A 23,839-nucleotide genomic window follows, 5' to 3' on the forward strand; every position below is an offset into this window, starting at 1 on the left:
ATGATTATCTGTTCGCTACCGCAACATGCTCCGCTATCGGTGGAATGGTATGACACTAGCAACAAAACCCCGATCGGACGATTAGACGTCACCGTGGGTCCTGCTACACCAGACCAGTGGCTATACCAGACCAGACAACAGAATGTCAGGTGCAGGGAGTTACAGCCAGGGCGATAACGGTAGCATGACCCTTTGCCATACCAGATGTAAGGGGGTATTCGTTAATCGCACTCTGCGGCGTTTATCGGGACGGTGAGTTAATCGGCAACTGTTTGGCTCGTCTTTCGGGGGGCGGAGTTGGTCATCCTTCATCATTGTGTAAACAAAGATGCGATTTTTGTTGTTGGCAGAAATTGATAACGTAATAGATTGTGTCGATATCGATGGTTCCAATTGTCTTAACGAGCTTGTGAACTTGCAGATGAATAGGGAATTAACATTGAACAGCTTTATCAAAATTTTGGTAGGACTATTGGCGATTTTGAATGAGCTATTCAATATTGCTATTGCAAAATTAGGTCCTCTGGGCTTGATTTGTTCTGAGCTAATTAATTCGGTCTGATTACAGGGCTAAGCAAAATAACTTCGTGGGTGCATAAAAACCCGTGGGTACGGGAACAGGTTTTTGTGAATCGTCACGTTCTCTGTAACCCACGAGCAGATTCAGAAAGACTAATTCTGAACCATTACCGGGAGTGAAAATAATCCTTAATGCTTAACCGAATCTGAGACGGATCTTGCACCCATACCAATCTTTGTCCTTGTATTGATTCTGATCCCATATTAATCCGGAAACTGATGTTGAACCTATACCGGTCTTGGAACTGATCCTGAATCCATATCAGTTTTAGAGCTGATGATGTATCCATAACAATCCTGGAACTGGTCCTCAACCAAAACCGATTCTTTTTCGTCTTTGACGCAACAACCGTTGTCGGTCAATGTCTGCGCCTGTACCACTAGTGGGATTAGCTGTACTTATTGATTGATTATCCATAGCAGGATAGTGAGTCATACGTATGGGGACACGGTCAAATTGGGATTTGAACCCATGCTGTTAAGTCGATGCCGATTCTAAGACTGATTATTAACCAACAGCGATATTGAAACTGGTTCACAATCCGTATAGGTCCTAGACCTAATATAGATAGCGCGATACCGCCCCTATATTTGGTCCTTAAACTGATTCCGTAAAATACCGTCCCTGGAACTAGTTCTGAACTCGTTTTGGTCCTGAAACGGATCTTGTACCCACACCTGTCCTCTTACTGATCCTAAGCCCACACCAGCCCATGAGCTGCATGACCCTGTATCCTTATTAGTCCTGGAACTGATATCTTGCCTATAACATTCATAGCACTGATCATAAACCCATTCCATTCCCAGAATTTATTCCGAACCTGTACGGATCCTGGAACTAACACCATATTCGAACCATTCTTGGAACTGATCTCAAACCCATTCTATATCCAGAATTAATCCCGAACCTATATCGATCCTGGAACTGATACCATATTCAAACCATTCCTGGAACTGCTGTCAAACTCATGCCAGTCCTAAAACAGCTTCCTGTATAATTATAATTATTCAAAACTGTACTTAGATCTGTCTTGCGGATGGAACGGTTCCCGAGCCTTACCTTGTTATAGAACCTACTCAAATTCAGACCCAAATGTTCTACTATGGTACGATTCTACTAAATACCATATTTGGGAATGAACCATTCCCGGCAGCAATTTTTGCAAAACTTCTGCGAAGACATTCTGCGTAGACATTTAGCTTGATCCAGACTAGAATATAATAATACGCTTTATTGGAATATGTATTCCAACAAGATAAGATATTCCCCCTTTTTCTAATACACCAACGAAAACAGCTAAGAAGTTGTTAACGGTTGACTTCCTTTCTTTCAAATTTATTTAAATTTCCCATTCTCTTAGTACAATCCACTCTTAGTACAAGCCGGCTCACGTCGACACAACCCTGACACTACAAACACACACCCAAAACATCGCCGAATCAAAAAAAATACATCGCCCACAGCTCGGGGCCTTTATCAGAGAAGGCTTCGCACGAATTACTCATCCCCCGCCTGGGCTATCAATGGTTTTGTTAGCCAAAGCCAGGTATAAAACGCGTTAATCTAATCCGGTTACGACCTAGTCATAAACGATCCGCGCACCAGTGTCAAGATGGCGCACGTTCCCACACTCCTTCTGCTGGCGCTCGTTTGCACGTGTGCGGCGTCAGTGTCCGTCCGTAGCGCACCGAGCCACGATGGCCTTGCCGGGCGACACGTCCCGCTGCCGGTGCAGAAAACACCGCGCATCCGGGGCGGCGTACCGGTGGCCCCGGGCGAGATCCCGTACGCGGCCGGGCTGATGATTCAGCAGCCCATCGGCAACCGTTGGTGCGGTGGCAGTTTAATATCGCTGAACTATGTGCTAACGGCGGCCAACTGTTTCCTTAAGTAAGTGGATTTCTCCCAAAAAGGACAAAACCGTGTTGCTAATAGTGTCCCGTTTTGCTGACAGCCCCGGTGCAACGACGGTCCTGCTCGGCGCATCCAACATGACCAACGTCGAGGACATCGTCATGGCCAGTGACGTCATCGTGCATCAGGCGTTCGTGCCGAGCCAAAACCTGAACGACATAGCGCTGGTGCGGCTGTCCCGCCCGGCCATCCTGAGCGGTAAGTAGTCGGGGTCCACGTGCGCCAGCGCGATAGCGCAGCTATCGCCACATCCGCCGCGTGGAATTCAACCTTTCTGATAACCGGCCTGCTGGCTGTCATCCTTTGTTACAGATTACATCCGATTAGCCCGATTGCCCAACTGGCGGCAGGCCGATTCATCGTTCACCGGTCAGCTCGCGACCGTTAGCGGGTGGGGCGCACTCGGCCAGAATGCACCGGAAATTCTGCCCCTCAACAATCTGCACCGTCTCAATGGGTCCGTCATCAGCAATGCGGCCTGTGGGCTGCAGTATTTGGGCGGTATTGCCGACTCGCACGTTTGCGTCTCGACCAACGACGGGTCGCCGTGCCAGGGCGACAATGGAGGATCGCTCACGGTGAACGATGCGGACGGTGGTCGAACCGTGATCGGGCTGCTGTCCTTCATATCGGCGCTGGGGTGTGATCTGGACCGTCCCGCAGTGTACACGCGACTTACCACGTACCTGGCCTGGATTGAGGCTAATTCGGACGTTACGATAAGGAACGATTTTGACTTCTTCCCAACGCCGCCACCAGTAACCGAGTCGACCACAACCGGTGTGCCTCAGACCACCACAACAACCACAACCACAACAACCACAACCACAACAACGACGCCAGTTCCAACGACACCACCGCCAACTACGACTATCGCTCCCGGTACGACAGTTGTGACGCCACCGCCTATTCCGCAGCTTATGCCACCGCACCGAACAAACCGGCCCAACATTCGAACCGACCGTTATGTCGTCGAGTGAGCAGAGTTTTGAAAAGCACAAATAAAAATAATTTAAACACAATGTTCATTTTTATTCCTACTGTATTTACAACGAAATGGACTTGGATTTCTTTCCCTTCCCGGATTTACGCACGGAACACGTAGTTTGAGTTTTGCTCGATAAAATCGCGATAGAAGGAGATGCGCACCCACACGGACGGAATGCCCGAGGCGCAACCCTGCGCCGACACGAACGAAGCGATACCGATCTCTAGACTTTCGCCCCCGTCCTGCACGGTCAGCGGACCGCCGGAGTCACCGTTGCACACCGACCGGCCACCAGTAGCATCCAGACATACGTTCTGGTCCGACACGAGGATGATGTTCCAGGCGCTGACACAGGCCGCATTCGTCATGACCGGGTTGCTCGTGTACATGACCACATCCGACGCGCCCGGCAGCGCATCCGACGTGCGCCCGAACCCGGAAGCGGTTCCAATCATGCCAGCGAACGTACGGCTGTCCGACCGGGCCGGCAGCTCGATCGGCTGCACGCGCTCGTTAAAGACGGCGGGCGAGTTCAGGCGCACCGTCGCAATGTCGTTCCGGATCAGCGTCGCACTGTAGCTCGGATGCACAAACACACCGTCGCGCACGAAGCCGATGCGCTGCTGGGTCGGTTCGGTGGCGGTCCGGTTGTGGGCGCCCAGGATGGCCGTACCATCGGTGGCGAGAGCACCGGCCCCATCCACCACACAGTGAGCGGCGGTCAGGATGAAGGTGTTCGTGATGATGGTGCCACCGCACAGGCCCCCGCCCGCAGCAAAGTTGCTCAGCAGCGCGATCTGGTACGGGAACTGGCCCGGCACCGCCTCCTGCCCGTTGACGATGCGCTGCGCGGGCCGCGCGTGGCGCAGGAACTGCAGCTCCGCCGGCAGACGCTGCCAGTAGTGATCGAACTGGTCGATCGGCTTCACTCGCGACCAGTCAATGTCGATCCATTCGGCACTGGCGGCCGCCACCACGGCCAACGTTACGAGCAGGGCTGCCTTCATCTTTGCACACACACGCTGAGGTTCTGCGGACAATCTACACGGCACAGGCGCGCCTGTGAGGTACCTTTATACGCAAGCTAACCTAACGCGACAGCCTGCATGACAGTGCGGACTATCCTTCGAGGCAGATAACGCTGGTGGTGGCGGCAGCCGACCATGACGTCGGTTGCCATTCGGAGGGAAATTCCACCCTTCACGGGTTTATCCAGCAAAAGGATTTTCTTAGTAGCAAAACAAACCAAACAGCACCACATTCAATGTTTCATTTCTTATCGACCATTTGCCATCGAAGATATGGTGCTGCGGTACTTTTATAGAGGAGATTGTTTTTTTTTTGGTCGGTTGCTTGTTGGCCAATCAGGGATTTGGCGATTCTTATCGTTTGTGTTTGGGACCGATGGACGAGTCTAAAATTTTGATAATGTCCGAGCGATGAAGATTAGCGGTAAGATATCACTGGACGTAGAGCGATGACTTGTATGTTTAAGCAGGTGCATAAGGTCGATGAAACATTACTAACTACGCATTTTGGCCATGGTTAACCAAGTTTAGGTCATGGCAATTGAACGATAGGGGCGATCGAGTGGATGGTTTTTGGCTGTGCCCTGCATTTGTTAGTTTTGGTGAGACCGTCATTCCGAAGCAGAGCAAATGTGAGATTGAATTGGGAGCAGCTGTTGTAGAAGGGAAGAGGCTTTTTTACCTTATTATAATAGGAGACGTACTGGTCTGCCAGATCATGTTTATGTTGTCTAGAACAGACATGAATCCGAAGGATCAATGTCTAGGCTACACAGCGGGGGAGATGAAACTTCCATTTTCAGTGTTTCTTAGTACTTTTCTTAGGACGCTCTATAAGCGGTGATTTAAAAAGTGAGCTAACGGGGTTCGTCACTTGTTGATCCATTCTCATATGAGACACAGTTTTAAACCTGTTGGACAGTTTTTCATGCTTTTAGCGTTGAAAAATTACTTGTTAATATACTTGAATCTTGTGTGTCAAATAGGGACCTTCGGAGCGTTTCCCTATATTCTTAATAGTAAAGCAGAGCTTCCCGCAAAAACACACTTTTTGTTGCAAAGGGCACCATTTTTGGAGCTTAAAATTACAATGTTACATCTATTGTAGCAAAATTATTTGTATTGTAAAGGAAAGATGCCTAAAGATGACGTTTCAAAATAACTGTGTTTTTTCATACCAAAAAAATTAAATAAAATATGGACGACATTGCGCCGTAGATCATCAATTAATCTTACTTTCTATTACATTACATCTTATTGCATTAGAGAGTAAAAGTGCCAAAATAGCAATTTTTAGCGTTACGATTTTTATGGATGTCTCCTACAGAGTTTTTGGAGCATCTTGTATTTTGGATCAGTATTTTGCTCATTGTAATACAAGTCCCTTTTCTCATCCCGTATATAGCAAATCGAAACAATAGAACAAATTACCCTAATTCTTCAAGCGTTACGTGTTTTATGGATGGTCCCATACCGTCATACAAACTGCCCATTGCTTTCACTAGTTTAGGCAGTGGCGGATTAAGGGTATCTGGGGCCCTTTTCGCTAGTACTCTGTTCATATGGCATACATGTAATAAATACGCCATACTATAGACTGGCGATCCACGGGGCCCCTAAATCGGCGGGGCCCCAGGCGACCGCCTAGTCCGCCTACCGTTAGATCCGCCCCTGAGTTTAGGCGAACAGTCTAACCATATCTCACTATGTCTCGCCATATCTCCAACTTGATGCGTATGATTGAGAAAAGAGTATGGATAAGCGACGAACGTACCTGACCAATGGCTTATAATCGAATTTGATAATTCATCAAAAAGATTTGGAAACCAGTAAGTACAGTAAGGTTTCTACAGTAATTTTTACCAGCTTACCGTTGCTACTGAACATGAATTGAAAACAGTGATAGTTTGAATGATCACAATAATTTTATTACAAACTCCTAGTAAATGCATCACACGGAAGTCACGGCGCGACTTCCACCCACTCGCTTAACCCACCCTAAGGACGGAACACGTAGTCCGAGTTCTGCTGGATCCAGTCGCGGAAGAAGGAAATGCGCACCCAGACGGACGGTGCACCCGAGGCGCAGCCGGCAGCGGACACGAACGAAGCGATGCCCACCTCCAGGCTGCGGCCACCGTCCTGCACCGCCAGCGGACCACCGGAGTCACCGTTGCACGGCGAGCGGCCACCGGTCGCATCCAGACAGACGTTCTGTGCCTGCACCACGGCCGTGCTCCAGAAGCTGTTGCACTGGGCGTTCGACAGGATCGGGTTGCGCGTGAACATGACCACCGGCGAGGTGGCGGTGCTAGCGTCCGACGTGCGGCCGAAACCGGAAGCCGTACCCTGCACCCCGGCAAAGGTGCGCGCATCGGAGCGGGCGGGCAGATCGATCGGCTGGACGCGCGCATTGAAGGTGGCGGGCGTGTTCAGGCGCACCGTCGCAATGTCGTTGCGGATCGTCGACGGGTTGTAGCTCGGATGCACGAAGATGCCGCTCTGCGCGAAGGCGATGCGCTGCTGCGACGGCTCCACCACGGTGCGGTCGTGCGCTCCCAGGATGGCGGTGCCACCGATGGCCACCTGCCCGTTGCCACCGACCACGCAGTGAGCGGCCGTCAGCAGGAAGTTGTTGGTGATGATGGTAGCACCGCACAGACCGGTACCGGTGCCGAAGTTGCTCAGCAGCGCCACCTGGTACGGGAACTGGCCGGGGGTCGCCTGCTGTCCATTGACGATGCGCGCCGAGGGGCGGGCATGGCGCAGGTACTGCATCTCCGCCGGCAGACGCTGCCAGTAGTGGTCGAACTCGTCGATCGGCTTCACCTGCGACCAGTCGATGTCGATCCATTCGGCACTGGCGAGCGAACAGACGGCCAGCAGGCCGGCAATAACAAATGCTCCCGCAAGTTTCATCCTGATTTCGTCGTTACTGGTTGCTTCCGTTCCGCCGTGTCGGGGGGGACTACACTGATACCGTTGCTGCGGTCGGAGTGTAGCTTTTATACCGCGGCCCACCTATCAGCAGATATGGGGATCGTATTTCGTGGTGGTTTTGGAGGGCGCGCGATAAGCACTGATGCCGTAAATACTGTGGTTTGGATTTTCCCGCGAAGGCGATTGCCGAGGTGCGATAATATGCGCAAATCTGTACCGGGCAATTCCCGCCTTTCCGGTGGCAGCACGGCTTTTCAAAAATCATCATTTAGCCGGTGACTTCGTATGGCAGAGTGGCATGAAGCAGTGGATAGAATTTCAGTGCGATGTACAGTGACAGGACGGTCATCGGGTGTTAAAACTGAAAGGAAAGCTGAAAGAAGGATACAATGTCATGCAGGAAGCATTACTTCAGGCGCTTTGCCATGCGGTTTGCATACCGTTCGAATGAGTGGACGATAAAAGGTCATGATATCATCAGCTTAGATTTGAACATTTTCTTGATGCTCCATGATAAAGATCTTCTTCTTCTTTGGCACAACAACCGCTGTCGATCAAGGCCTGCCTGTACCCAATAGTGAAGTGAGATTGGCTTTCAGTGACTTTTTGTTTACCATAGCAGGAGAGTCAGTCCTACGTATGGGGTTGCACGGTCTATTCGGGACTTGAACCCATGACGGGTATGTTGTTACGTCGTATGGGTTGACGACTGTACCACCAGACCGGCCTAAGGATAAAGATCAGGGAATACGATTAGTATATTGGTCGACAGCCGGTCTCATGATACAGTCGTCGACTCGTACGACTTAACAACATGCCCGTCATGGGTTCAAGCCCCAAATAGACCGTGCCGCCATACGTAGGACTGACTATCTTGCTATGGGTGGGGTAATCCAAAAAAAAGTCATTGAAAGCCATCCCCAAAAGTGGTACAGGCAGACCTTGACCTTGACCGACAACGTTTGTTGAGCCAAAAGAAGAAGAAGAAATGGTCGACATAAAGATCGATAAGTAACCAGGGAACGTTCCTGTATCAGTGAACTTTGACGCATCTTCGTTCCAAGGCTTCATGAACAAACTTCATAGAGATCCCCATCCTTCGGGGCGTCCAAAGGCATTATCTACGAAAATTTCTATTGAGATTGTCGTGGGGAGAGTTATGTTTGCTGAGAACTATGGACTGATCGACTTGTGCCAACTCAATTTCTTCCCAATTTTCAATGAAGATGTGTCAAACCAATGCTACATGCTGGTGAGTTTAGTAGCCGCCAAGAATTGCCCTATTTTACGTTCACCAATCGTTAACATTTCTCTGGACCCTATTCTGAGGGAAACGAAAATCGATCTCGCCACACGAAAAATGATGCCCAAAACAACAACATTTTTGCTGCCAATTGCAGATACAGCTTCCTGTCTTTGGTAGAAGCTACGAAGGAAGCTTTCACTAGCAGGGATCCTTGAAGATCTCCTTTCGTTGCTTTACTGCCATCACTACCAACATTCGGGTTAAGCTAGTTGGGGAATTGTCAATATTGATCAAAACCCATTATTCCCAAATGTTAGAGAATATATTTACTAGCCCCGAACGCAACCATACCCATCACAGAATACAGCCTAAATGTGGAAAGCTCAGAGTAGCTTCCATGTACGGCAAGCAACACTCATACAATCACGCAACCAACTTGATAAGGCAAAGGGCTTCCGCTACGCAAGGTATACTTTCAGGCGTTTAGTCCAAGAGCGCCAAGAAGGAACGTATTTTGAGGGCGAGGATACGAGGACACTTCTGTACTATGTACGGATTAAATTAACAAAAATGTTAATAATCCTCTCCGCTAGTATGTTAACTCACAACACCTCCTAAAAGTGAAAGAAACGCAAATAAAAGTAACCATAATGCTGCTGCGCTAAGAGGTGCCCCATGCTCCATGCCACAGTAGCACTCCGTCAAAAGCTTCCGATCACAGTTACTATTGCTTTATTTGTGCTGTAATTGTAGTAATTGTTTACCAACAATCAAATCATGCTGCACTAATTCAATTGCCACCACAGAAACGGTTTATCTTAACCGATAAGCACCACCATGGGAAAAAGGGGGTTGCAATAAAACTGCTCAGTCTGATAAACATTCCGCCATCGAGATTTCTTTTGATTTCAGGTTCAAATACAAGCAAACAAGTGGATGTTACTGGAGAATAGCGATAAAGTAGCAGTGGTCAAACATACACCAGCTGGGATCCGATAAACAACCAATCTCGAAACGGTGACATGAATGAATGAATTGTTGTTTCACACTTTTCACACCGATAAGATTAGATGATTGAAGATACTGGGATGCGGTGTAATGGGCATTAGGATAAGCAATCACCCGGCTTCACTCGATTAGCTTTATCGTGAGGATGAGCTTAATTTGAATGGATGAGCCGTTTCTTCATTCATTCAAGGGCGTTTAGATGAGAAGGATGCTTTTTCGAAACCAGGAGCTTCGCAAGCAGTCTGCAGTTTCTTCTCGTCTGAAGAAAGACACCTTTATTTTTTATCCTTTTTCCTTAAGCCTTTTATTTAAAATTCTCTTTGAAAACGTTAAAATCGCTCCACTAATTCACGCTTCCTCGCCTTAAGCACGGAACACGTAGTTCGAGTTCTGGCTGATAAAGTCACGGAAGTACGAGACGCGCACCCACACGGACGGCGCACCGGACGTACAGCCCTTGGCGGACACGAACGAAGCAATGCCCACCTGCAGACTGCGCCCAGCGTCCTGCACCGCCAGCGGACCGCCCGAGTCACCGTTGCAAGCCGACCGTCCACCGTACGGATCGAGACAGACGTTCTGGGCCTGGACCAGCCCGGTGCTCCAGTACGCGTTGCACTGCGCATTCGTCATGACCGGGTTGCGCACAAACATTAGCACGTTCGAGGCGTCCGGCACCGTATCGGCGGTGCGCCCGAACCCGGATGCCGTACCTTCGAAGCCGCCGAACTGGCGCGCATCGGAGCGGGCGGGCAGATCGATCGCCTTCACGTACGTGTTGAAGATGGCGGCCGTATCGAGGCGCACGGTCGCAATGTCGTTGCGGATGCTGGTCGAGTTGTACTGCGGATGGACGCGGATGCCCGCGTTGCCGAACGACATGCGCTGCTGGGTCGACTGGAAGACGGTGCGGTCGGTGGCGCCGAGGAACACGATACCGCCCGCAACGGCCCGATCGAAGTCGTCGGTGACGCAGTGAGCCGCGGTCAGCACGTAGGTCGTGGTGAGGATGGTTCCACCGCACAGGCTGTAGTACCCGTCGCCGGTCTCACTGTACACGACGGCCTGGTACGGGAACTGGCCGGCCGTCGCGAGCTGACCGTTGGTGATGCGACGGGTCGGCTGCTCCACCGTGCGCAGGTACTGCAGCTCGGCCGGCAGACGGCGCCAGTAGCGATCGTACTCTTCGTTCGATTTGACGCGCGCCGGATCGATGTCCAGCAGCGAGCGGGCACTGGCGAGGGTGGCCAATAGGCCCACGAGGGCGAACGCCGCAACAAGCTTCATTCTTTATGGCGGATGGTAGTGATGTGTGACTGAAGACGCACTCAACTGATGTCCTGTTGCGGTGGTTCGGGCGGCCTTTATATACATAGTACCCCATTGGCCGATTGGACAATTGGACACGGACCGCGTTAATCTTCCCAGGATCGGTGGGCCGATAAGCGCAATCCAGTTACAGCACGATGGGGGCAATAAATCGCACCACCAGGTCGAAAACAATCGTTGGGCGCGCGCTTTTCGGCAGAAATTGGTTGGTCTACGGTGCCGGGCTAGCTGCAGCAGTCAGCTGATTGGGCGGCTAGCTGGGACGCTTTTACCCCAAGGGGCTTTACACATAATTCTGCGCGATCTAGTGGTGTCTAGACTTTTCGGATACTGTAGCATAGCAACCCGATGTTTTTGACTGTTGCTGTTTGTTGTTGTTTTGCTGCGGAAATAGCTTCGAGCGTCTTATCGTGGGTGCAAGCTTTCCTAACCCGAATTAGATGTCGATAATCTTTGGCCAGACTAAAGTAACAGTATTATTGGGGTACTGGTTTAATTGGCCAAGGAAAATAAATCATATCAAGCCGTACGCCCAACATCATGCACTAAGAGCGATGTCCGATAAGGGAAGACAAGAGTATTTTTTTCCTTTAGGCGTCATCCATCAATTACGTAACGCTTGTAGAGGCGGGAAGGAGTGTCGACAAACGTTACGATTTGTTACATGGAGAGAGATAGAGATAGAGAGAGAGAGAGAGAGAGAGAGAGAGAGAGAGAGAGACTTAAACATTTATAACGCAAAAGATATGTTTGTTTTATTCGAAGAACAAATGACTAATATGTAAACGTTGATTCTTCTGCTTTACTAAACAACATTCGCCGTTATGCTAGCCTAAAACAGATTTCGCTACTTTTTATGAACCACTCCACCGAAAAGTCCGTCATGGCATGGCTAGGGGACCGGTTTATACCCACGTTACATTCCAACACCGGTTCATACCAACGACGGCTTCTTCCAACGCTAAAGTTGGTTAAAAAGAAGTAGTAAGCTACAAATCTTCCAGCGAGACAAATGGATCAATATAATCGATTAGAAGGATCGATAGAGCTTCCTCCTGATTTGGATGATCTCCTGTTACGATGCCTGGTATTTTGGTCCGCGCTAGTAGCGTTTCGATTGGTCGCAGCATCCCTCAAAGGCAGCGGAAGGAGTGAGAGAAAGCATACACTCTCCGCTCGTCATCTTTCCTCTCGTATGATAAGCGCATGTGATAAGCGAATAATGGGAGAGAGGAGCTATAAATCCTCTCACAGTAGTGAGAGCGAGACAAATGGATCGATTAGAAGGATCGATAGAGCTTCCTCCTGATTTGGATGATCTCCTGTTACGATGCCTGGTATTTTGGTCCGCGCTAGCAGCGTTTCGATTGGTCGCAGCATCCCTCAAAGGCAGCGGAAGGAGTGAGAGAAAGCATACACTCTCCGCTCGTCCTCTTTCCTCTCGTATGATAAGCGCATGTGATAAGCGAATAATGGGAGAGAGGAGCTATAAATCCTCTCACAGTAGTGAGAGCGAGACAAATGGATCGATTAGAAGGATCGATAGAGCTTCCTCCTGATTTGGATGATCTCCTGTTACGATGCCTGGTATTTTGGTCCGCGCTAGCAGCGTTTCGATTGGTCGCAGCATCCCTCAAAGGCAGCGGAAGGAGTGAGAGAAAGCATACACTCTCCGCTCGTCATCTTTCCTCTCGTATGATAAGCGCATGTGATAAGCGAATAATGGGAGAGAGGAGCTATAAATCCTCTCACAGTAGTGAGAGCGAGACAAATGGATCGATTAGAAGGATCGATAGAGCTTCCTCCTGATTTGGATGATCTCCTGTTACGATGCCTGGTATTTTGGTCCGCGCTAGCAGCGTTTCGATTGGTCGCAGCATCCCTCAAAGGCAGCGGAAGGAGTGAGAGAAAGCATACACTCTCCGCTCGTCATCTTTCCTCTCGTATGATAAGCGCATGTGATAAGCGAATAATGGGAGAGAGGAGCTATAAATCCTCTCACAGTAGTGAGAGCGAGACAAATGGATCGATTAGAAGGATCGATAGAGCTTCCTCCTGATTTGGATGATCTCCTGTTACGATGCCTGGTATTTTGGTCCGCGCTAGTAGCGTTTTGATTGGTCGCAGCAACCCTCAAAGGTGGCGGAAGGAGTGAGAGAAAGTATACACTCTCCGCTCGCCATCTTTCCTCTCGTATGATAAGCGAATAATGAGAGAGAGGAGCTATAAATCCTCTCACAGTAGTGAGAGCGAGACAAATGGATAAACTGGATCGATTAGAAGGATCGATAGAGCTTCCTCCTGATTTGGATGATCTCCTGGTACGATGCCTGGTATTTTGGTCCGCGCTAGTAGCGTTTCGATTGGTCGCAGCATCCCTCAAAGGTGGCGGAAGGAGTGAGAGAAAGCATACACACTCCGCTCGTCATCTTTCCTCTCGTATGATAAGCGAATGTGATAAGCGAATAATGCGAGAGAGGAGCTATAAATCCTCTCACAGTAGTGAGAGCGAGACAAATGGATCGATTAGAAGGATCGATAGAGCTTCCTCCTGATTTGGATGATCTCCTGTTACGATGCCTGGTATTTTGGTCCGCGCTAGCAGCGTTTCGATTGGTCGCAGCATCCCTCAAAGGCAGCGGAAGGAGTGAGAGAAAGCATACACTCTCCGCTCGTCATCTTTCCTCTCGTATGATAAGCGAATGTGATAAGCGAATAATGCGAGAGAGGAGCTATAAATCCTCTCACAGTAGTGAGAGCGAGACAAATGGATCGATTAGAAGGATCGATAGAGCTTCCTCCTGATTTGGATGATCTCCTGTTACGATGCCTGGTATTTTGGTCCGCGCTAGTAGCGTTTTGATTGGTCGCAGCATCCCTCAAATGTAGCGGAAGGAGTGAGAGAAAGCATACACTCTCCGCTCGTCCTCTTTCCTCTCGTATGATAAGCGCATGTGATAAGCGAATAATGGGAGAGAGGAGCTATAAATCCTCTCACAGTAGTGAGAGCGAGACAAATGGATCGATTAGAAGGATCGATAGAGCTTCCTCCTGATTTGGATGATCTCCTGTTACGATGCCTGGTATTTTGGTCCGCGCTAGTAGCGTTTTGATTGGTCGCAGCATCCCTCAAATGTAGCGGAAGGAGTGAGAGAAAGCATACACTCTCCGCTCGTCCTCTTTCCTCTCGTATGATAAGCGAATGTGATAAGCGAATAATGCGAGAGAGGAGCTATAAATCCTCTCACAGTAGTGAGAGCGAGACAAATGGATAAACTGGATCGATTAGAAGGATCGATAGAGCTTCCTCCTGATTTGGATGATCTCCTGGTACGATGCCTGGTATTTTGGTCCGCGCTAGTAGCGTTTCGATTGGTCGCAGCATCCCTCAAAGGTGGCGGAAGGAGTGAGAGAAAGCATACACACTCCGCTCGTCATCTTTCCTCTCGTATGATAAGCGAATGTGATAAGCGAATAATGCGAGAGAGGAGCTATAAATCCTCTCACAGTAGTGAGAGCGAGACAAATGGATCGATTAGAAGGATCGATAGAGCTTCCTCCTGATTTGGATGATCTCCTGTTACGATGCCTGGTATTTTGGTCCGCGCTAGTAGCGTTTTGATTGGTCGCAGCATCCCTCAAATGTAGCGGAAGGAGTGAGAGAAAGCATACACTCTCCGCTCGTCCTCTTTCCTCTCGTATGATAAGCGCATGTGATAAGCGAATAATGGGAGAGAGGAGCTATAAATCCTCTCACAGTAGTGAGAGCGAGACAAATGGATCGATTAGAAGGATCGATAGAGCTTCCTCCTGATTTGGATGATCTCCTGTTACGATGCCTGGTATTTTGGTCCGCGCTAGCAGCGTTTCGATTGGTCGCAGCATCCCTCAAAGGCAGCGGAAGGAGTGAGAGAAAGCATACACTCTCCGCTCGTCATCTTTCCTCTCGTATGATAAGCGCATGTGATAAGCGAATAATGGGAGAGAGGAGCTATAAATCCTCTCACAGTAGTGAGAGCGAGACAAATGGATCGATTAGAAGGATCGATAGAGCTTCCTCCTGATTTGGATGATCTCCTGTTACGATGCCTGGTATTTTGGTCCGCGCTAGTAGCGTTTTGATTGGTCGCAGCATCCCTCAAATGTAGCGGAAGGAGTGAGAGAAAGCATACACTCTCCGCTCGTCATCTTTCCTCTCGTATGATAAGCGAATAATGAGAGAGAGGAGCTATAAATCCTCTCACAGTAGTGAGAGCGAGACAAATGGATAAACTGGATCGATTAGAAGGATCGATAGAGCTTCCTCCTGATTTGGATGATCTCCTGGTACGATGCCTGGTATTTTGGTCCGCGCTAGTAGCGTTTTGATTGGTCGCAGCATCCCTCAAATGTAGCGGAAGGAGTGAGAGAAAGCATACACTCTCCGCTCGTCATCTTTCCTCTCGTATGATAAGCGCATGTGATAAGCGAATAATGGGAGAGAGGAGCTATAAATCCTCTCACAGTAGTGAGAGCGAGACAAATGGATCGATTAGAAGGATCGATAGAGCTTCCTCCTGATTTGGATGATCTCCTGTTACGATGCCTGGTATTTTGGTCCGCGCTAGCAGCGTTTCGATTGGTCGCAGCATCCCTCAAAGGCAGCGGAAGGAGTGAGAGAAAGCATACACTCTCCGCTCGTCATCTTTCCTCTCGTATGATAAGCGCATGTGATAAGCGAATAATGGGAGAGAGGAGCTATAAATCCTCTCACAGTAGTGAGAGCGAGACAAATGGATCGATTAGAAGGATCGATAGAGCTTCCTCCTGATTTGGATGATCTCCTGTTACGATGCCTGGTATTTTGGTCCGCGCTAGTAGCGTTTTGATTGGTCGCAGCAACCCTCAAAGGTGGCGGAAGGAGTGAGAGAAAGTATACACTCTCCGCTCGCCATCTTTCCTCTCGTATGATAAGCGAATAATGAGAGAGAGGAGCTATAAATCCTCTCACAGTAGTGAGAGCGAGACAAATGGATAAACTGGATCGATTAGAAGGATCGATAGAGCTTCCTCCTGATTTGGATGATCTCCTGGTACGATGCCTGGTATTTTGGTCCGCGCTAGTAGCGTTTTGATTGGTCGCAGCATCCCTCAAATGTAGCGGAAGGAGTGAGAGAAAGCATACACTCTCCGCTCGTCATCTTTCCTCTCGTATGATAAGCGCATGTGATAAGCGAATAATGGGAGAGAGGAGCTATAAATCCTCTCACAGTAGTGAGAGCGAGACAAATGGATCGATTAGAAGGATCGATAGAGCTTCCTCCTGATTTGGATGATCTCCTGTTACGATGCCTGGTATTTTGGTCCGCGCTAGCAGCGTTTCGATTGGTCGCAGCATCCCTCAAAGGCAGTGGAAGGAGTGAGAGAAAGCATACACTCTCCGCTCGTCATCTTTCCTCATATGATGAAATACGCTTATGTTGGTGATGCAAGAAACATTACGAACAGCGCTAAGGATCCGATCATTAGAAACCTTTTTGAATTTATCTGCTGTACGGAAGAACTTTTCCTCATGTAAAATATGAAATAATTTTTTGTCATTTAAACAATTTTGAATGTTCCACAAAAAAGTTAAAAATAACAGGACAGAAAATTTAGGAGCTATACTATGCATATCAAAATGCATACACAAACTCTGAAGAATATGAGCAGTACAACATGTGGTCTGTTTTCCTCTTGTGGAATCGTTGGTCGGCACGAATTGTCAGCGCAAGATACCTAAATCACCAAAGAACCATCAAAGAGTCACCACTCAAGGTGATTCTTTCCCAAAGCGCATATCTTCATCATCGGTATGTACAAATCAGATAAAGAATATGTGCTATTTTTACTAGTGCCTGGTTATCAGACGTTAAGTAGTGCAGTTTGTATAGGAACTAGGGTCATGAAAACTTTGGCATCATATTATTGCAGGAGAATACTAAAATTTCGTAAACATTATATTTTAATGCACCACAATAATTATTTTTCTTCTTCTTCTTTGGCACAACAACCGTTGTCGGTCGAGGCCTGCCTGTACCCACAAGTGAAAGTGAGCTTGGCTTTCAGGGACTTATTGTTACCATAGCAGGATAGTCAGTCCTACGTATGGGGACACGGACTATTCGGGGCTCGAACCCATGACGGGCATGTTGTTAAGTCGTCCGATTTGACGACTGTACCACCAGACCGGCCCAAAAATAATAATACACCACAATAAAAGGATAGAAACCTAGATCAGTGTTGTCAAACACATAGGGCTAGAGTCTAGGACAGCAGCATGAAGAGAATCTCCTCTCAACACCACGTTCTTTCGTGACTTCCGCTCCTCTCCTTCTTCTACTATTTTATTTCTATTCCTAGCAATCAAACTCATACATCTTCAACATACACATGAACATAAAAAAAAACTTAAAACATAGACGTCATAAAATAACATTGTATCGGAGTTGTAAGGTGCATGTTCCGCGACGGTGAATCATTACCGGATGGTACATACCAAGACTACTGCTGAATGATAACACGATCAAGGCAATCTCCCAACGTGGTCGTCAACCTCAATGGCATGATGATTGCATACCCCCCTTAAAAACCTACTATGGAATTCCCGAACGAGCAAAGTTTAGTACAAAATCGCACATGACTCAACGCCATTAGAAAGCATTTAAATGTCGCTTCAATAAACGGCAAAACCTTGAAGTTTTGAAGAATTCACCAATTTCAGCCAAATTAACCCTTAGATGACGTACCCGATACACCTTTCCAACAGGCATGTTGATAGCATGCGCGGTAGCCCGCGCCCGCTTGATTGACAACTTCCGAGATCGACCCCGAGACGGCGAGGAAACCAATCTTATCACCATCATCGATCGACCAGCACATTTTCCCATATCTTCTTCGCGCAAAACAACCAAACAAAAAAGCCTGAAAGATACCGCAAACACTCTTGATAAAACTGTCCCGCTCGGTTGCTCCCCTTTTCAGATCGTTCGTGAAAGTGTACGGGTCGCGTAAAAAGTGAAGTGGCACATTGGTTCGGTATTGGTCTTCAGGATGTCCTCGGGCAGCATTGTGCGGTGTCTGCTGCTGCTGCTTTGTGTAGTGCTGTGCGCCTCCGATGGCGAAGCGTCGCCCTCGTACCGCCGCTCAAAACCTCCGAAAATGGGCATGTTTTGGACGGTGATTCAAAACGTCTCCGGACCGCCCGTTCCACCGTCGGCATCCATTCTCTCGGCCGCATCCACGGCCCTGTACCGTCCGAAGCTTATCATCGATCGGGCCTCCTTGAGTAAGGTGGCCGGTGGTACGGTGGCCAAAAATGATCAGTTCCCCCATCTGGTGTCCATCATACTCATCTTTGCCGATGGGTCCGATACGCTGTGTGGTGGTTCCATACTGGCAGATCGGTTCATCCTGACCGCAGCACACTGCCTGTACGGGATGCAGGAGGCAACCATCGTTCCGGGCCAATCGGTGATACAGATACCATTCCCGCCGGACATCGTCACGGTGGCGATCAAACCTGCCGACACCATTCTACATCCGGGCTACGATCCGGTCGATATACTGAACGATATCGCACTGATTCGCCTCCCACAGCCGCTCACCTTTTCGGCGCGCGTGCAACCGATCCGGCTGCCCTCCTGGACCAACTCGTACGTGGATCTTACCGGGTACGATTCGATCGTTTCCGGCTGGGGCGCTCAATCGAACGATGATTACGCGGAGCTGGTGGACGAGATGCGGCTCGATCTGCGCTTCGCCACCAACACGATCGTGCCGAATGCCGTGTGCCACCGGGTGTACGGGTCGATCATACGCGATCAGCAGATCTGTGTGGCGGGCGAGGGAGGGCGCAACCCTTGCCAGGGTGATTCCGGCGGGCCACTGACGGTGAAGTTCGATGGCCAGCGGCTGACGCAGGTCGGCATCGTTTCGTACGGTTCGGTGCTGGGGTGTGAGAACGGAGTGCCCGGAGTGTATACGCGCGTGTCGTCGTACGTTGAGTGGATCGTTTACCACACGGGAATCGTTACGTAGGGCGGTAGAATGCAGTTTGGGATTTGGGAGCCAGCTAGCGCAGTGTCGTTGTCATTTACGCGCAAATGTGTTCTACACTTATTAAAGTAATAATTATACGGTGGAGATGTGTTAAAGCAAGAAAAAAATAAATAAAAAAGCAATGCATCGTAAGAACTCATCGAAACATAATTATTTGACCAATAAATCTCCCATTTAATAACAAAACTACACATCAAATTACCATTATTTTGTCCTATAATTAGTTATTATTTTAAAAAATTCATCAAATCATTTTTTACATTAATTCAAACTCATTTCATCCTTCTGTAAACGGATATTTTGAATTCCAACCCTCAAACGTCTTATGAAACGTCTTATAACGCATCCCACGATTGGTAACGCTCCCGCTTATAACGCCGTCGTTACAGCAGCTGTCAAATCGATTTGAAAGAAATCAAAATAAACAACTGATCGCCAGAGCCCAAATACGGCCGTTGCTGCGAAGAGAATATATTTACAGTTTAAATAATGGATAAAGGTTAGTTAAAAACTGTGCAATATCAAAATTATATTAAATATTTACTCGTTTTTGCACATTACATTTTTGCAGACACATCGAGACGCGTTACTATTAGCAAAACGCTGGAAGAAGTGCGCGTCCTTAGTAAGTTATTGCGGTACCGACGTAAACATCTCCGGGAGAATACTTTTACTTAACATTTCCACCTTTAAATCCCTCCCCGCAGATGCGCAGAATGATAAATTGTTGAAAAATTTCGGCATCGATGTGTTCAGCTTTGCCGATCCGGCGCAGGAGCTGCTGGATCAGTTCGCCCAAATCCGGCTCCACACCGGGCTGTGTCTGGAGCGCCCCCACATGTCGCTGCTCGAAGAGTTCCTGTACACGCGAGAAGCGCAACGGCTGGAAGCGAATACGCAAGCCATTACGCTAGGTTCGGACGTGGTTTCGCTGCGAATCCGGTGTGCCGACGAGACGAGGGAAGTGAGCCGGCTGGAATGCTTCCTCGAGGAAGCCCACGAGCTTGCCACCACGACGGATGAGTTCGAGAAGAAAAAGGCAAACCAGGAGAAAAACTGCGAGGTGGTAAAGGGCAAACTGGTAAGTGGAGAACGGCTGGGACGTTGAGAAGATACACAACAAAGTGCCCTTTTAATGCTCTCTTTCTTCCAACAGAAAAGCCTTCCGAATGTTCCGGAGGATGTCAATTTAGACGAACTGATCGCTAACGTTCAGCTGCTGGAGGAGGAGGACAGTCGTCGTGGTGGTGATAAATGAGCATCGTCAGCATTGGATGCATCATAAACACAAAAGTACACAGTCAAGCAAGGGAAAAAAGACAACAGTCACGGGGAACCACCGCACAGCGTAAACAAAACAAATTCCATCCTAACGGGAACAATATTTGACCGGGGGGGATTTTTGTTTGTCGCATTTACCTTTCACCAGTGTTGTTTGGCTTAAAATCACACATTCCACCACACCGCTACCGCTGAGTGTGACTCAACGCTTTTTTTTAACAACATGTTGGACCTGATCGAAGCGGATTAATTAAAATCGAGGGGAGCACGGACAAAAGGTAAATCACCGGAGTCTGTCCATCTTGGGACGCAGAAAAGGATAGTGGTATGCGAAATGTGTTGACTAGAAGAGTAAAATAGGGAGATAAAATATATGAAAATGTGATAAACCAATTAAAAGATAAAACAAAACTCACAATTCATCCATCAACTTTGCTTGCACGTGAATTCTCTTTTACTTGTTTTCCTACACTCTTGACGTGTGTTTGTCTGTGTCTGTCCGCACAGAAGCTCGATTAATTAAGATAGCCAATCTGACTGCATCTGTCTCATCTTCTGCTCTGCTGCCAATCAGTAAAGATAGTAGCCAGTATCGTTCTTATCAGCAAATCTGCGTTGTTTTTTTACGACAACAGGTAGCAGCAGCAGCAGCAGCAGGAGCAGTATCTTAAGATTTAATTCCAACGATAATACACACACCGATGCACACAGCCCATTGTGTGTGCAACAATGTTGTTGCCCTTCCGACCGCTCAATTATCCGTATCTCGATGGCAATTAAAGGCCAGCGGTGGCTGGCGGATCACGCTGGAGGATCTTTTTCTTCAGCACGACCTTTTTGGATTTCATCACTTTGGGCAACACTTTGGGTGATTCTAAAACAAAAGCAAAATAAAAGACAAATAAAATGCAGCGATGATACAGCGTTCTGTAGAAAAACGGCCAAGCAAATAATACGAACAAAAGGAACTGCGAATAGCGCGGCAAACGGATTAAAAAAGTGGCACAGGCGGCAGGAACAACAAGGTGATGGTAGTGGTTAGCAAGGGAAGCATGCAGGATGTTAGGGTGGATACGATGGTGGAGGAAGCATTGTTATCCGGATCCGTGTCATCCGCGTCAGGCGAATAGTTACCCTGGAACATGTAGCACTGCTCGAAGCTGGACCGCTGCAGCCCGGTAAAGGTCGGCTGGTAGTTGTAGATCACGTGCTTCTCCAGCGTGGCCTCGTTCGGGAAGCTGTGGTCACTTTTGCGCGCTTCGGCGATGAAGAAGTCGGCAAAGAACTGGGCCGCCCGAACGGCGTTCGCCGTGTGGGAGATGTTCTTGTTCTGTATCCACTCGTAAATGTTCTTCTCCGGGTGGAACTGAATGCCATAAAACGGGTAGCTGCACGAAAGATAGAAACGAACATCGTAATCGAGGAAAGGAGCTCGTTACACATAGTGATGCTGACGGCCTACCTCTTATGCTCGATGGTGGAGATAAACTCCATCCCGTTCCAGTCCCGATCGACGGACATTACGCGCCACTCCTCGTCCAGCCCGTACGCGGTCAGGTTCGCCTCGGTCACGCAGAACTGGTGGAAGTTGGCCGTCACCGGTTCGTTGCTCAGGATGTCGATCACGTCGTTCGGGGCGCTGGCAAACAGCCGGCTCTTGCGGAAATCGTCCTTAAAGTTCAGTGGCAACGCCTGGCTGTTGGATCGGCAGTGGGCCCGATGCTCCGTGCCGTTCGCGGCCAGATAGGTGAGCAGCTCGAACCCGAGACAGGTACCCCACAGCGGGAAGTACTCACCGTTCTCGTTGTACTGCATCGCAATGTCGTAGATGTGTCGGCCGGCATCGGCATAACCGTTGCTCTGGTTGAACCAAGTAGCACCGCCCGGAAGCAGCACCCCGTTCAGGTTGGCCATTATCGTTTGGTAGTATTCTACCGGCTGGTTGATCCTGTGGAGGGGGGAGTGGAACGCGCGTCCAATCATTCCGGAACATTCTTCCACACAAGCAGCAGCTCACAACACACTTACCAGATCGGCACAACGCGTGCTCCGGCACCTTCGACAAACTTTACGTACGAGGCCGCAATGTAGCTGTCGTACCCGGCGTCACCATAGTTCTGCGTCATCAGGTAGGACAGCTCCTGGGACAGAATGCCCACGACGGGCTGGTCGTTTACCGTCCCGTAGTAGGGCACGGCACGCTCCTGGCTTTCGACCATCTGCTTACCCAGGGCCGTGCTCACCAGCAGCAGCATCGCCACCAGCGCCACTTTCGCTGCAGTCGAGTTCATTGTTGGTTGTACTTTTGCGGAGCTGTTTCGCATCCACTCCCGGTCCCTGTTCGACAGGCACTGTTCGCTGCGTGAACTGTGGCGCACACTTCAAATACGGGTCCGTCCGTTCCTTCAGAGAGCAGAGCAGGCAGAGCACGCTTCTCGCTGATGAGGCCGCAGTGGCATGTGGCTTTCTATCAAAGCTTACTGAATAATTAATTGCTACTGGTGGTTGTGGCGGTGGTGCTGGTGGACAACAATCAGTCGGACCTGGTGGGGTCTGGTTGTTGTCATACTCTTCTCATACGTTCGATGAGAGGAGATTGCTCTTATCAGGTTTCAACAACAAGGGCACAAACAGAGCAGACAGTAGCCGAGAAGAGCCTATCGGGTGGGAAAGAGGACGGTGTATTGAAGCAAAAGAAATACGATCATGTTTGGCTCCCAGACAGGGAGTAGAGAGAGAGAGAGAGTGAGAGCGACACTGGAGTAGAGATTATCAGATGCAATTCACTCTCAACACGCGGTTTGTCTCGTGTCGGTGTGTAACGACCAAGAGACTTGCTGTGATGATGCTGGCTGTTGATTTGATTTCGTACGGCACCCGAGCACGCTGATACGACAGCGCCTGAACGATGACGTCACCATGTGTGGGGGGAGATGTGTTCAAAGGACGGACAAACTCCCATTGACTGCGCTTTTTACTGCCCTGATGGCCACACTTACATTGACCTGCGTCGTAAGCAATTTCCCTGTTCCGCCGTTATGCTGATTGTACACCGTAAAAGTACAGGTTGGTGTATTCAAACCGTTCGGGAGTTAGATTGTGAGAACGTAGTTGATAGAATTAATTGCCACACTTAAGCGACACTTTCAGCTATTGTGTCTGAGCGGGTGTACAAATAATTTACCGCTTTAAAAAGATGATGTGCGCCGATTCTTGACTACATCGTAACGCTATATGCATGTAGCCAATGCTCAGTGTGACCTTCAGCTTCTAATATGTTAGTTGTATTTCACGCTACCTTCGCACCTTAAGCTGTGATAAGAGGAAGTGTAAAAGTGAAAATACAAAATGTTGGAGTTGTTTTGGTGAGGTTTCTTACAAAACATATTGAAATATGACGTCCAAGGGATAAAACGATACGTACTTTAAATGCTCAATAGATAACT

General features: G+C 48.8%; 7 protein-coding genes across 7 annotated transcripts; 3 read left to right on the forward strand and 4 right to left on the reverse strand.

Moving 5' to 3' along the window:
• The first annotated feature begins 2,158 nt into the window (after positions 1 to 2,158).
• On the forward strand, positions 2,159 to 3,516 carry LOC120897696 (collagenase-like). Its single transcript, XM_040302735.1, has 3 exons — positions 2,159 to 2,470; positions 2,535 to 2,692; positions 2,807 to 3,516. Exons 1-3 carry the CDS (start codon positions 2,193 to 2,195, stop codon positions 3,472 to 3,474), a joined length of 1,104 nt encoding a protein of 367 aa, XP_040158669.1. The 5' UTR covers positions 2,159 to 2,192; the 3' UTR covers positions 3,475 to 3,516.
• On the reverse strand, positions 3,506 to 4,547 carry LOC120897697 (brachyurin-like). Its single transcript, XM_040302736.1, has one exon. It carries the CDS (start codon positions 4,487 to 4,489, stop codon positions 3,581 to 3,583), a length of 909 nt encoding a protein of 302 aa, XP_040158670.1. The 5' UTR covers positions 4,490 to 4,547; the 3' UTR covers positions 3,506 to 3,580.
• A 1,869-nt stretch (positions 4,548 to 6,416) lies between these two features.
• LOC120894171 (brachyurin-like) lies at positions 6,417 to 7,472 on the reverse strand. The gene has a single exon (XM_040296599.1). It carries the CDS (start codon positions 7,427 to 7,429, stop codon positions 6,509 to 6,511), a length of 921 nt encoding a protein of 306 aa, XP_040152533.1. The 5' UTR covers positions 7,430 to 7,472; the 3' UTR covers positions 6,417 to 6,508.
• A 2,510-nt stretch (positions 7,473 to 9,982) lies between these two features.
• On the reverse strand, positions 9,983 to 11,024 carry LOC120895117 (brachyurin-like). Its single transcript, XM_040298150.1, has one exon. It carries the CDS (start codon positions 10,989 to 10,991, stop codon positions 10,068 to 10,070), a length of 924 nt encoding a protein of 307 aa, XP_040154084.1. The 5' UTR covers positions 10,992 to 11,024; the 3' UTR covers positions 9,983 to 10,067.
• A 7,024-nt stretch (positions 11,025 to 18,048) lies between these two features.
• LOC120894609 (brachyurin-like) lies at positions 18,049 to 19,277 on the forward strand. Its single transcript, XM_040297319.1, has one exon. It carries the CDS (start codon positions 18,105 to 18,107, stop codon positions 19,089 to 19,091), a length of 987 nt encoding a protein of 328 aa, XP_040153253.1. The 5' UTR covers positions 18,049 to 18,104; the 3' UTR covers positions 19,092 to 19,277.
• A 257-nt stretch (positions 19,278 to 19,534) lies between these two features.
• On the forward strand, positions 19,535 to 20,821 carry LOC120896073. The gene is made up of 4 exons (XM_040299901.1): positions 19,535 to 19,611; positions 19,684 to 19,737; positions 19,820 to 20,193; positions 20,269 to 20,821. The coding sequence occupies exons 1-4, from the start codon at positions 19,602 to 19,604 to the stop codon at positions 20,368 to 20,370; spliced, it is 540 nt and encodes a 179-aa protein (XP_040155835.1). The 5' UTR covers positions 19,535 to 19,601; the 3' UTR covers positions 20,371 to 20,821.
• A 3-nt stretch (positions 20,822 to 20,824) lies between these two features.
• On the reverse strand, positions 20,825 to 23,034 carry LOC120896072 (gamma-glutamyl hydrolase-like). The gene is made up of 4 exons (XM_040299900.1): positions 22,422 to 23,034; positions 21,856 to 22,341; positions 21,528 to 21,781; positions 20,825 to 21,267 (listed from the first exon to the last, which is right to left on the reverse strand). Exons 1-4 carry the CDS (start codon positions 22,715 to 22,717, stop codon positions 21,170 to 21,172), a joined length of 1,134 nt encoding a protein of 377 aa, XP_040155834.1. The 5' UTR covers positions 22,718 to 23,034; the 3' UTR covers positions 20,825 to 21,169.
• Between the last annotated feature and the right edge of the window lie 805 nt (positions 23,035 to 23,839).

Source organism: Anopheles arabiensis, chromosome 2, assembly GCF_016920715.1.
Source record: "Anopheles arabiensis isolate DONGOLA chromosome 2, AaraD3, whole genome shotgun sequence".
Taxonomy (NCBI): domain Eukaryota; kingdom Metazoa; phylum Arthropoda; class Insecta; order Diptera; family Culicidae; genus Anopheles; species Anopheles arabiensis.

Excerpts from the sequence above, each read along its gene's own strand:
- LOC120897696 (XM_040302735.1), top strand. The coding sequence starts at position 2,193 with ATGGCGCACGTTCCCACACTCCTTCTGCTGGCGCTCGTTTGCACGTGT. Across the intron at positions 2,471-2,534 it reads GCGGCCAACTGTTTCCTTAA|CCCCGGTGCAACGACGGTCC; the intron begins GTAAGTGGATTT and ends TTTTGCTGACAG. Across the intron at positions 2,693-2,806 it reads CCGCCCGGCCATCCTGAGCG|ATTACATCCGATTAGCCCGA; the intron begins GTAAGTAGTCGG and ends CCTTTGTTACAG.
- LOC120897697 (XM_040302736.1), bottom strand. The coding sequence starts at position 4,489 with ATGAAGGCAGCCCTGCTCGTAACGTTGGCCGTGGTGGCGGCCGCCAGT.
- LOC120894171 (XM_040296599.1), bottom strand. The coding sequence starts at position 7,429 with ATGAAACTTGCGGGAGCATTTGTTATTGCCGGCCTGCTGGCCGTCTGT.
- LOC120895117 (XM_040298150.1), bottom strand. The coding sequence starts at position 10,991 with ATGAAGCTTGTTGCGGCGTTCGCCCTCGTGGGCCTATTGGCCACCCTC.
- LOC120894609 (XM_040297319.1), top strand. The coding sequence starts at position 18,105 with ATGTCCTCGGGCAGCATTGTGCGGTGTCTGCTGCTGCTGCTTTGTGTA.
- LOC120896073 (XM_040299901.1), top strand. Across the intron at positions 19,738-19,819 it reads GGAAGAAGTGCGCGTCCTTA|ATGCGCAGAATGATAAATTG; the intron begins GTAAGTTATTGC and ends CCCTCCCCGCAG. Across the intron at positions 20,194-20,268 it reads AGGTGGTAAAGGGCAAACTG|AAAAGCCTTCCGAATGTTCC; the intron begins GTAAGTGGAGAA and ends TTCTTCCAACAG.
- LOC120896072 (XM_040299900.1), bottom strand. The coding sequence starts at position 22,717 with ATGCGAAACAGCTCCGCAAAAGTACAACCAACAATGAACTCGACTGCA. Across the intron at positions 22,342-22,421 it reads GCACGCGTTGTGCCGATCTG|GATCAACCAGCCGGTAGAAT; the intron begins GTAAGTGTGTTG and ends CCCCCTCCACAG. Across the intron at positions 21,782-21,855 it reads TCCACCATCGAGCATAAGAG|CTACCCGTTTTATGGCATTC; the intron begins GTAGGCCGTCAG and ends TCTTTCGTGCAG.